A 13,250-nucleotide genomic window follows, 5' to 3' on the forward strand; every position below is an offset into this window, starting at 1 on the left:
TTTATCAGTCGTCATCCAGAGTTATCATCTATGATTTGATCACCATCAGACATCACAGTACTCAATCAGGTGCCTGAATGCCTTAAAGTCAAAATGATTTCAAACCATAGATAATGTATTTTTACTTAAATGAAAAATAACTAAAATAAAAACTAGCAGTCTGGTATAATAATCACAGACAGACACATCATGTTCCATGGTCCTCAGTTTGGACTGAGGTCAGACACAGAACTGACTGCTCTTTTTTCATCCTTTGTTCTGTGTCTTGGTTGGTTAACACACCATGCCTTTCTCTAAAATCGCCTCTTTCTCACTCCTCTCTTTTCCTTTTTGATCAAGACATCTCTTGATCATTTTCACCAGCGGCCATGTAAAAAACCCTGCAGGGTCTGTAATGAAAATAATTAAACAAATGTGTGATTTGCAACTTTTGTGAATCTCTAGTTAATTATTTCCGACACAGCATTATAAGGCTTCTTTTATAACTGTGTTTTAAAATTTTCTGTTCAGTGTTTACTGTGCATGCATGGTTTATTGAGCAAATCCATGTGAAGAGTGAGTTTGCTATTTTGATGCAAATGTTTATTGTTAAAGTGCTTTTTGTTTTGAAGCCAAATGGTCAGTAAGTGACGAATTCATAAATATGTTCTAAACAGCAATTAGGTCTAAACATAAGATAAATTGTATTTATGAACGATTGTATATGAAGGACCATTTCTATTAAATTCTGTGGAAGCATGATTCTAAAGGGTGTGTAATCCCATCATGCAAGTTCTGCATGGTATTTGTGTGTGTGTGTGTGTGTGCGTGTGTGTGTGTGTGTGTGTGTGTGTGTTAAATACTAAGAATTAGTGAATTATTATGTGCCTCTCTACCAAGAGATTATAGTACATCAAAATAGACTGTAATATCAACTTCCAGGCCCCTCAACACACACATTTTCTATAAATTTTATAGGAACTGACCATTTTTTAAACTACTCAGTATGCAAATTAGTAGTAGCTGTGACTATAAATGTCTTACCAGCTACACAGAACATTACTATCTTCTGACAATCTCTCCATAGAAGACAACAAACAACTAAGAGAAAAGTTTATACAAATAAGGTAAGATGATGGGGTTCACTGACTAATTCTAACTTCCTGACTAATTTTCTAATTTATCCTAAAACATATTTTATACAAAGAAAAGGATTTGATATTATAAATGTTGCAATAATTATTTTCTTTAAATAGTCATGGATTCCAGATGCATGAACTTGTCAGCGCTGGGAAGACCTCTGTATCCAGGCATGCTGTATGACTGCCGCACAGACTCCTTTATTCCAGGTACAATTTATTTGACTTAAGGAACTAGAGGATTATAGCTATATATATATTATAGAGTTTTTGCGAAACAGCTACAAAAGTGCCTTGCAAAAGTATCCATACCTCCTGAACTTCTCCACTTATAGTCATGTTACAACCACAAACATAAATGTATTTTATTTGGATTTTATATAGTAAAAGACACAAAGTAGCACATAATTGTGAAGTGGAAGAAAAATGCTATATGGTTTTAATTATTATTATTATTATTTTTATTTTTTTACAAATAAAACAGAATCTGTGTGGTGTACATTTGGATTCAGTCCCTTTTACTCTGATACCCCTGACTAAAATCCAGTGGAACCAATTGCCTTCAGAAGTCCAAAGTACCAAATTAGTAAATAGAGTCCATCTGTGTATAAAGTTTAAGTTATGAAAAAATATCCTAAGCTTTAAACCTCTCAAGCACTGTTCAATCATCCGAAAATGGCAAGTATGACAGGCTGGGCAATCTACGGATCTACGGCTCAGGTGGGAGTATCTGTCCACAGGAAATCTATTAGTTGTGTACTGCACAAATCTGGCCTTTATGGAAGAGGTTAACTGGTTAGAGTTTATGGGAAGATGGATGGAGCGAAATACAAGGAAATCTTAGATGAAAAAGCTGTTAGAGTCTGCAAAAGACTTGGGGCAGAGGTTCAACCAACAGCATGACATCAACCTAAACATACAGCCAGAGATACAATGAAATGGTTTGAATGGTTTGGAAAACAGGTATGAATACTATTGCAAGGCACTGTAAAAAAATGCTTAAATAGCATTTTAAAAATCTTTAAAGGTTGATGGACATTGAATGTCAGTAATAATCCATGCTATATCATTACATAATGCAATAATGATATACATGAAGATATTAGACTTATTACCAAAACTGTTGGAGAATTCATACCACAATTAAATTAAAATAACACGATTTTCTATAATATAATTTTCATACGATTTAATGATTCATGACTATGACTTAATCATATCCATGCTTACATTAAGTACATCACCTTTTTTAGACGGACATTGCTTACCTGAAAGCTGATCTGAAAGTAGCAAGAAATCTGAGTGCTGACAACTTTCAGGAAAAGAAAAAAAAGGTTATGGTCAAAATCAGCATGTAAGTACAGTTTGCAATGGCAAACCTGTAATATTTAGCAAAATGTTTTCTTTTCAGACTGCGCTCTGATTTATACCACATTTATTTTCTTATAACTTTTTAAAAGCATGAGCAATAGTAAATGTGTGCAATGTCTTTTAATATATTTTAATATCTTGAGACATTATAAAACAAATCATCAATGCAAAAACTATTGTAAAAGATAAGGGCAGAGAAACTTGAAGCAGTTTAAAACTATAAAAGCTTCAAGTTTAAAATTTGTCATGTGCACAAAATGTAATGAAAAATTTAACATTGAAATGGTTGTTTGAGCCCCACAAATAGACATCAAAAGATAAGACTGGGAGCAAGGGAAGAGAAAAGATTTTGTTACAGAACATGTGCATTACTAGAGCTAATAAAAAACATTTCTTACACACACTAAGCATGAAAAACATTTTTTTCATCTACATCATTTGTCCTGAAAAGAAACACAATTTTATGAATATATTTTAGTGCCTCACAACTACAGCTGTCAGGTAATATTTCTGTGGTTGTTTCAATAAATGAATACAATTAAATGGAAATCTTACATTTTATTTTGGTGACGGGAACTAGAGTATCTTGATGTGGTTTAAAATGTATACAATGGTTGCTTTGCACATCATTTGGACAATCTGTAATGTGTAATTTTCTTTATAGTAACAGCTTAATTACAGAGACATATACTGTATGGCAGGTGGTATTATGGAAATAGATGTTTTATTTAAAAAACTTACAATTTTTAAAAATTGTATAAAAGAATTACATAATTGTTTCTATGACTTAAGGCTTTTTATTAGGGAGCTATAAAGATCTGTGAAAGACTATTTTTCTCTTATGAAAAACAAAAAACTTATATTAGCATATTTCCCTGCTCTACCACACTCACTACAATTAAGAACAGTTAATTAATCCTTTAGGTTAATAACCTGTGAATTAATGTACTATGCAGGTGCATCCATTAAAATCTGAGATTAATAGGCTACCTGGGGCCAGTGTTACAAATTGAGATATCTGTTCCTGGTGCAGAGAATTGACTTGTAGGTGAATGTGAATGTCTGTGTAGTCTGTGATGGACCCATCTCTAATGAGTTTTTTATTAATCACTTGCATGAAGAGCGGTTGAAACAGTAAATGTAAGAAAAGTTTAAGTTACTTGGTGGTGTCTTGGTCAATAAGGTTGCTGGCAGCTTCCAAGTCACGCAGCACGGTAAGAACAAAAGCAGAGTCTAACTGCATGATCTTGACAGACACGTTAAAAATTAGGGTGAAAGAGCCTGAATGAGACTCATTGAGATAGTTGCTCACCCTCTCTGGAAGAAGTTGAAGCTCAGGAACAGGAGAGTGCACTAATAAACAATATCGTCCTCTTCATAACTGAGTTCAGCCAGTCATCGCTGATCTCCTATATGCTGTCCATCGTTGGGGAAAATGTGGAATAAAATTAGGATTTAGTATGTGTATGTAAACAGTTGTGAGCTATCCATATTGCATGTATGCAGTTGTGAGCTACCCATATTGTTGGGGTTGTGGTTCTGGGATGCTTCTAAATCTCTGACAGTAATGAGGTCCAAATTGTTGGACACCTTAAACCATAGCAATTCTGTCGTAGACGGTCAGTCTCTGTTATAAATTAATAAAATAATGATCGTGTTACTTTTATAAAGGAAGCAGTAACTATACATTTGCACAAAAAAATGTGTTGGGTTTTAAGAAAATATTGATAAGAGGCTTTACATGAGTAAGTATTAATAATAATTAATAATATTATTATTATTATTATTATTTAATGTGATATCTCAACAAACATCAAAAAACTAAAGTAATTACTATTAATAATTTTACATTGTTTTAATAATATGTTTATGCATATATTGCAGTAAAGTGTGTTTAAAAAGTAGCTATTTAAATAGTAGCTATTTGTGATGCTTATATAATTCATCATGTTTTTGTTTTAGGTGTTACTTTATGGGACAAGAAAGCATTGCATGATCTTGATGTTCATGACCAGACTAAAACATTTGTCAAGCTTGCTGCATCTGACAGTCTCAGTGATAAGGCCAACCTCCTTGATGTCAGTGCTTCACTCAAAGCAAGTTTGTTTTGTGGGTTGGTGGAGGTTGGAGGATCAGCCAAATTTATGCATGATACCAAATCCTCAGCACGTCAGTGCAGAGTAACTATGCAGTACAGCCAGACAACAAAATTTGAACAACTTACTATGAAGGAGCTTGGCAATATCACCTATCCACAAGTATTTGACCAGAAAACAGCCACTCATGTAGTTACAGCTGTACTTTATGGAGCTCAGGCTTTTATGGTGTTTGATTATGCAAGTACAGAACATGAGAGCAAACAGGATATTGAAGGACACCTTCATGCAGTGGTCAAGAAGATCCCTACAATTTCCATAGAGGGGGAAGCATCACTAAAGATGACTGAAGGGGAAAAGATTCTGGCTGAGAACATAAGTGTCACATTTTACGGTGACTATAAACTCAACAAAAATCCCACCACATACATGGAAGCCCTAGAAGTGTACAAAACATTGCCAAATCTAATGGAGGAAGGAAAGAATGATGGTGTACCACTGACTGTGTGGCTGTATCCTCTTACACTTTTAGATGATAAGGCTGCCAAATTGGTAAGAGAAATCAACTTTAGCCTGGTAGAAAAAACTGAAAAACTGCTGGAGGAGCTAGAAGAAGTAGACAGACAGTGCAATGATTTAAACCAAAATCAAACAATAGACAAATTTCCTGATGTTAAAGTCAGATTGGTACAGTTCCAGCACTTGCACAGTAATTATAAGATAGCATTCCAGAATGCACTGTCGAGAATTTTGCCAGCTATTCGGAGTGGGGCAAAAGAGGACAAGTCAGTGGAGGACATCCTGAACACCCATGACAAATCACCCTTCACCGCTAACAACATGAATAGATGGTTAGATGATATGACCACTGAATTAAATATATTGAGTTTATATACCAGAAGACTGAAGGACCTGCCGGTTATGAAATCTCCAGGGTCACTCAAGTCCATCCTCTTGGATCCTGATGTTGATGTGGTGGTATGCTTGTCTTTTACATCTCTCAAGTATAAAGACTCCTATCTAGTGGTTACTAAAGACTTCATTTACTCTGAAGAGTTTAAAAACTTTGAGAAAACAAGTGTGAAAGATTTCTGTTTTCAAGAAACACAGCCTTGGTTCACTTCTCCTGACATCGCTGAGAAAATGAGACAGAATCTGTTTCTCTTTACAAGTTTTTTAAAGGCCAATACAAATGATAATAGAATGAAGTTCATCATTGGTCCTATCTCTGACCCCAGCAATCCAGGAACCTCCATCCAACTTTATCAAAAGGGCCATCTGGTGTATCGTAAGTTCCAGCCTGTATCCAAACCTCCCCTACCCATGGTGGAGACCAGTAATGAGAAAGTCATTCTAAAGTTTTCAAAATCACCAACTGGAGAGACGGTACGATTCAGAGTTGAATACAGGATGACACACCCAACTGATTCAGCAGCTCATGTTGATAAGTGGACAGTCACAGACACGTCAGATGCCCGGACAATTTTTACATTGACTCAAATAAAGGAAGCTGGACAATACTGTGTCCAATACAGAGCTGTTAGTGATGTGGGAGTGAGTGAAGCCAGTGACTCTGTTGCCTTTACTTTTCATGGAAATCCTGATGTGGAAGTGAGTGACGCCAATGACAGTTTCACAGTCGGCCAGTGGGTCAGTTAAGTTTATATAATTATGCACTGATTACATAATAATACAATCATTATATAGTTGTACATTTATTATATTGTTATACACTGCCTGGCACACACTCTAGCCTTAAGATTTGATTCTGGTGTGCATTCAGCATGGCATTGTTAAAGCCAGGACATTCCCTGATGCACCCATTACTCTGGAATAAGGTCAGTCTAGACCCATCAGACCACATAACCTTTTGTCATTGCTTCAAATTCAAATGTTTATATTCCTAGCAAATTTAAGCCATATTTCTGATTGGCCTCATAAATCAAGTTGTTTTCTAATGGTCTTTAAAGCTATTTAATCCCAAACCTGCAAATTCTCATTGTATTGAAACATTTCTTTTCTTTTAGTTTTGCTTTTATTTGTGTGTCTATCTATCTATCTATCTCTCTCTCTCTCTCTCTCTATATATATATATATATATATATATATATATATATATATATATATATATATATATATATATATCAGCAAATTGTAAAAATGCATTTTCATGTATTTATGTAGCACATCATTTCTTTTTCCACAGAACTTCTCTATGCCGTCCCTCCTTAATGAGCTACGGACTAAAATAATGACCAGTATGGCCATGTCACGATGGTCTCTCTCTACCATCAAGTCAGAGTTAACAACTGTTGTCAACAGTCCTGTGAGTTAAATTTCTAAATCCTAAGGCACATATGGAAAAAAAAAAATTATTCTCCCTTTTTTAAGGATAAAGTCATTCTCAAGTAAAATTTACATTTAGATAAAATTGAATCTACTACATCTACAAGCTAATCTTGCTAATTAGTCTTGATAGATTAAAATGAAACAATAATATTGTGCATAGAAGGCCTTTTTAGTATACTTGATGGCATTTGGTTTCTATAATAACTTGATGACAAATCAATATGTTATGCATTTACTCTTACCACAGACCGCTCCTTATATTTACACAATTCCTGGAGGGCTGAGAGCAGGAGTGGCTTTGTACTTCCAAGGGGTTATTTTGGCAACAGGACAAAGGTATGTATTCATATTAGTCATCACACGACATAGACAGTGGATACACTATGTATGTACACACATTGACTATAATTCTGTTATGTATTCAGTCTGATATGTTGTTCTTACTTCTTACACACAGGATTATATTTGATGTTCTAACAAGTAAGGATGACATCGCTTTTCACTTCAGGATTGACATTGATAAATGGGCTATCTGTAACAGCTGCAGAAATGGGAACTGGGAGAAAGAAGAAATGATTTTAGTGGGTAAATTTTCCAGAGGATCAGCTTTTGACATCTTTATTGTGAACAAAACAGAAGGCTATGAGGTATGGGAATAAAAAGACCAAGAAAATGCACATAATGTAAGAGCTTAAAATACTGTATGACCTTTCCTATTTGTTCTTTTCAGGTCTATGTAAATGGGCAGAGGTCTTCACTGTTCAAGCATCGCATTCCAGTGGAGTGTGTGAATGTATTTTACATTCATGGAGATGTCATGATGAACACTGTTGGTATTGTACCAGTAAGTTAAATACACTGTGCTGTGCATTATTTTAAGTACAGCGCAACCTTGGATTACGAGCATAATTCCAAAACACTTGTATACCAAAGCAAAAAAAAAAAAAAAAGTAAAAAATAAATCCCCACAGATAAGTGATTCCGTTTATCTGTGCAGGAACTGTGTGTGTGTTTCTCTCTTTTGCGCTGTGGAGTGTGTGCGTTATGTGTGTGCGTGCGCATAATTTGACACCGTGCTGGTTCACACACACACACTCTCTATTTCTCGCCTTTAGTGTTTTTGTGTGTGTGCTTGTGTGTGTGTGTGTGTGTGTGTGTGTGTGTGTGTGTGTGTGAAGCAGAGAGGGGGTGCTTCACACACACATATACACACACACACACAGTAAAGGTGAGAGAGAGAGAGAGAGTGTGAACCGGCAAGGTGTCAAATTATGCACGCGCACACACATAACGCACACACATAACGACAAAGAGAGAAAATGAATTTTTAACCTACAATGAGACTTTCTTTTGCTTTACACGCACGCACACGTGTGTTATAAGAAACTGTACATGCACGCTGTACACACGCACTTTTACATTTTCAAAATAAAATATGTTTTACACAAACACACACGCGGGTCAAAAACCGCGTTACTCGCAAGCCGAGGTTTCACTGTAGGCCATAGTTGGTATATATAATATGTTAATATTTTCTTTAACATAATTAAGACCCATCATAAGCATAACTTGTATGATGATTTTTTACGTCTACTCTCTTTAGAACTGGAGCACATCTATCTTTGGTAAGGAATTAACCTCTGATGCATCTCGCACAAAGATTTCTAACATCCAGTTTGATGTCCCAAAAGCAGTCTGCAACCCTGTGAGTGATATTATTATGACTTGCTTAAAATAATTAAACAAGCAAAAAAAAAAATAGAATTTTATATTATTTTGGATTCAAGTGATATATATCTTTAAGAAATTAATGATGCTTAACCACAACAGAGCAAACCATATTTGGAACCAATCTGTGGAGGCTTGAGACCTGGTATGGCTTTGTTCTTCCAAGGAGTTGTTCCTTCAGATGGTGAACGGTATGCTAGATGCATTTTCATTACACAACAGTTTAAATGAAAACCAATATGAAAAAGATTGCTTTTAAAATTGCTTCCTACAATAAGGTACCACCAATTAAATAATTTTTTTTGGCAGATTTCAAATTAATTTAAAGACCGGGTTGTCCGACAATCAGGACAATGCTTTCCACTTCAACCCCCGTATGAATGCTGTCGTCCTTAACAGCTACAGGAATGGGGGATACGAAAAAGAAGAGACTCACAGATGCCCATTTGTCAAAGGAGGAGCCTTTGATATCATTATGGTTATTAAACCAGAATGCTATGAGGTGGGATATTATGGAGAAATAAAACTAAGATGTTAGGACTTCAAGAATTGGACTGAATAAGGTTGTGTTTTCATTTTTATTGGTCAGGTGACAGTGAATGGCCTGGAATTCTGCAAGTTTGATCACCGTATACCAGTAGACAAAGTGACTACACTTGGCATCAAGGGAGACGTCTTCATAAATGTGGTTCGCATTATTATAGTAAGTTACTTGTGTTGTTTTATCATGAAGTACTTGAAGTAAAACCAGGGTAGTGTCATGGTGGGAGCAGTTGTTTGTAAAAAAGAGATAGAGAACACAGGAGACAGGGAGTACACAAGGCATGATTGATTTGTTTTGTGACCAGGAATGACGGCTCTTGCTCCTCATTCCCAGGCTGGCCAGCGTTCACATTATTATTATTTTTCATACATGGCCTCCTTGCATGTTTCACTCTCCAATACAGCAGGTGGCAGTATGCACCTATTTGGTTTTAAGCCACTATTAAACACAAAGAGAAGAAGAGAACAAGGCAGCCAATCTTCACACTATGCCTAATGGTACTGATATTTTAATTCCTACTTCATCAGCTACGGGAGTGTAGGTCAGAGGACGAGGATGGTGTGTGCTATGCACACAGATTCTGGAGGAGACAGAAGGCAGGGTCGACACTGCATTCTAAAAAGTGGTCCACTTATATTGTATGTTTAGAATTTCCCTGTAAATAAAACATTGAGTCAGTCACAATTAAAAGTAAATGTTATAATAGTTGAAAGTTAAAAATTACATGTTACAGAAAAATGTAAAAAAAAAAAACGAAGAGAGAAAAGATATAAATGTTAAGAGTTTTTTTTTTTTCCCACCAGGTGAATGAGATTACTTTGAAGGTCCCCTTTACTGCAAATAATTGAGGACTCTGGCTTCTAAAGAACCCTTCCTTTTTTTTTTTTAAGCAAGCTTTGTTTTTATATTGTCCTAAATTACTGTAAATAAAATAAAAAAAAGTTGATGGACATGACATGGTTTCTCTTTCTTTCATTAATTAAAATTTTCTACTATAGTTTTTCTCTAGGACTTTTTGTTGTTGCTTATTACATTTTATGTTTTTTTTTTTCCTTTTGTATTGTACTTTTATTATACTGTAAATGTTATTCAATTGCAGAAGGAAAAATATAAAATTTATTGCAGCAGAAATAAAAGTCTTCCAATAAATAAATGTAGGCATCACAGGTGAAAATTTCCGCTGTGGTGTATGATTATTTCAGAAAGCAAAATTCTGCAAAAAAAACAAAAAAAAAAACAGCTTTAAAATCTTAAACAGCTTATCCTTCATTTTTACATCAAGAATGAGTGTAAAGCTGGTCTTTTGTATTTATTTTCTTTTAATTCTTGCACTTTTATTTACGGGATTTTGGAAGAACATTTAAGTGAAAAAAGAGCTTAAAAAATAAAAATAACGTAATAACCAAATTAAAGTGCAAGATAATTAAAAATATGCACAGAAATGAAAAAAAGAAATTATAATTAAAAAGTACTTTATCATTAACCATATTATTTATTTGTCTGAAATTATTATTTTTTTTTTTTTTTTAAATTTTGTCTGATTTCTATTTTGTCCTATTAATTTTCATATTTATTCATTTCACAATTTATTTATTTCCACATTTATTCATTGCCATGTTTATTTAATCCCACATTTTCTAAGCCATATGTAAATGAGAGTGTGTCTTCATTATTCAGGCACTGAAACTCACTACTGCACACTATCTGCACCAGTAGGTGGGAGTAATGTACCTTAATGCTGGCTGCCACTCACTACAAAACAGAAAATAAATAAATTCATTCATTCATTAAATACAAAGTGTCTATTTGCACCCTGTTGCGAATAGCTAGACAGCAGCTACTCCCATCTACCAAATTTCCTTATATACACCTGCAATAAATTGTCAGTCGTAATTGCCTGTGCCTGTCATACTGTAAATAAAATCAGAATTTAAAAAAAGTCTCAGAGTGCAAAATGGGGATACAAATAAATAATTCTACAAAATTTCATATCTGTTGATATTAATAATAATAGTAATAATAATAATAATAATAATAATAATAATAATAATTGTATATAATAATACAATATAATATAATATAATAATAATTGTATTTATATTGGCCTTATTTATATCGCCTTTCTGGTCACCCAAGGTCGCCTCCCAGATCAAACAATAATAAATTTAAGAGTGAAACAAGATAAAATTTATAAGAGAGATAACACTGAGTAATAGTAAGAGAAGATTAAAACAAAAATTACAAACCGGATTCCAAAAAAGTTGGGACACTATACAAATCGTGAATAAAAACTGAATGTAATGGGAGGTGCCAACTTCTAATATTTTATTTAGAATAGAACATAAATCCCCGGAATACAAGTTTAAACTGATAAAATGTATCATTTTAAGAGAAAAATATGTTGATTCAAAATTTCATGGTGTCAACAAATCCCAAAAAAAGTTGGGACAAGGCCATTTTCACCACTGTGTGGCATCTCCCCTTCTTCTTACAACACTCAACAGACGTCTGGTAGGTAGTAGGTATGGAGTTAATTATGTGCAGAAATTTAACAAACAAACACAATCTGTTTTGCAAAGAAAAAAAACTTTCTCACAAATACGCCCAACCTATTTTCTCACAAATGCAATGGAGCAACTTCCTGTTCCAAAACAGCAGATGGCGCTATCGGTCAATTTACTCTATTCTCCCGAGACCTCAAACAACGTCTTTATATGGTTTACCCTTATGTCCCAAAGGAATATGAGTGGGGAACAGTTTTGAAGTGTTTATTATATATCCAGACAGCCAGACATATTAACAATCCACTATCTTTAGGATAGAGCCCTGAGGGGGAATACAGTTATATCAAACCACAGCTGCATTTTAATTAACTATTGAAAGCTAAAAGAACTGCCATCATGTTTGACTCTTTTTTTATCCATAACGGACGTATGCGACATGATGCATCAAAATCTTTTATAATTAGTGATCATATCTACATTAAATTAATCTTTAACAAAGCTATAAGGGGGGAAAAGCTTTAAATAAACAGTAAACATACTGAATTACAGACAGAATTCTATTACAAACCTGCTTGTAAAACGTTTCATAAACTTCATGCATGCTGTCTAATACAATGATTTTTGCATCTTACTGTATCTACACCTCGCGCTGCAACAGCTGTTTACAATGTATTGTGGCGTGGGCGGGGCGGCGGCTGACGACCAGCATGCTTTGCGGGAATGTCGGTGTGTTTACCATGATGGGGAAAGGTGTTTGGGTTAGTGACTTCGGCCCTGTTGTGTGTGTGAGGGGTGTGTGACGTGTGAAATGTGCTCTAGTTCAGGCTGATGCTGAAATAGAGGTAGGCTCCTGAGTGAAGGTGCTGCTCATGCCATTACCGGCTGTGTGCTAAATAAAGTACTCCCAGCCATTGCATTGGGTAGCAAATAAGCTCACTCGTCTCTCCAGCATTCTTCTCGGCGTAAAAACGCTACATTGGTGTCAGAAGTGGGATGGAGAGTAACGGGTTCGAGCGCACAACGGAAGACCTACTGAAAATCCAAGCGGGCCGCCGAGTAGCGGAGCGACTACTCGCGAAGAAGCGCTTTCCCGACGGCGCTAAAGCGAGCACACCACGGCAACCAACGCGGAGCGGCGAGGTGAAAATCCCGGCGCTGGATCTCAGGGGGGGACGCTGGCGCAGCGCAAGCGCCGGAGCAAGAGACAGCTCCGCGCGCCGTTAGCCGGCAAAGCGACCTGCCGCTGCGCGAGGCCGAGCGCGCTGAGCCCATATCGGCGGTGCATCGCGGCGGAAGAGCCGAGCGGCCGCCCGCAGCTCAGTGGCGCTCGGTTCATGAACCTAGCCGGGGACAGGGCTACCCGTCGCGGCTAGGCAACGAGCAACTCTCCGACGTTTCGCGGCGAGGCCGAGGCACGGGACAGCGTACCCCAGCAGCCGCTAGACTACCGCCGGGAGGACGCGTGGTAAGCCGCGCTGGGCTTTACATTGACTGTGTGCTGGATGGCGTCTTACTGCGGGCGCTCGTGGACACCGGCTCC

General features: G+C 36.2%; 1 protein-coding gene across 1 annotated transcript; it reads left to right on the plus strand.

Annotated features, from left to right (window-relative positions):
• Positions 1-1,237: 1,237 nt before the first annotated feature.
• Positions 1,238-9,407, plus strand: LOC128507037 (verrucotoxin subunit beta-like). The gene is made up of 10 exons (XM_053477664.1): positions 1,238-1,328; positions 4,452-6,235; positions 6,792-6,911; positions 7,182-7,270; positions 7,392-7,581; positions 7,665-7,778; positions 8,538-8,639; positions 8,765-8,853; positions 8,972-9,164; positions 9,252-9,407. The coding sequence occupies exons 1-10, from the start codon at positions 1,238-1,240 to the stop codon at positions 9,405-9,407; spliced, it is 2,928 nt and encodes a 975-aa protein (XP_053333639.1).
• The last annotated feature ends 3,843 nt before the right edge of the window (positions 9,408-13,250 follow it).

This window comes from Clarias gariepinus, chromosome 18 (assembly GCF_024256425.1).
Source record: "Clarias gariepinus isolate MV-2021 ecotype Netherlands chromosome 18, CGAR_prim_01v2, whole genome shotgun sequence".
Taxonomy (NCBI): domain Eukaryota; kingdom Metazoa; phylum Chordata; class Actinopteri; order Siluriformes; family Clariidae; genus Clarias; species Clarias gariepinus.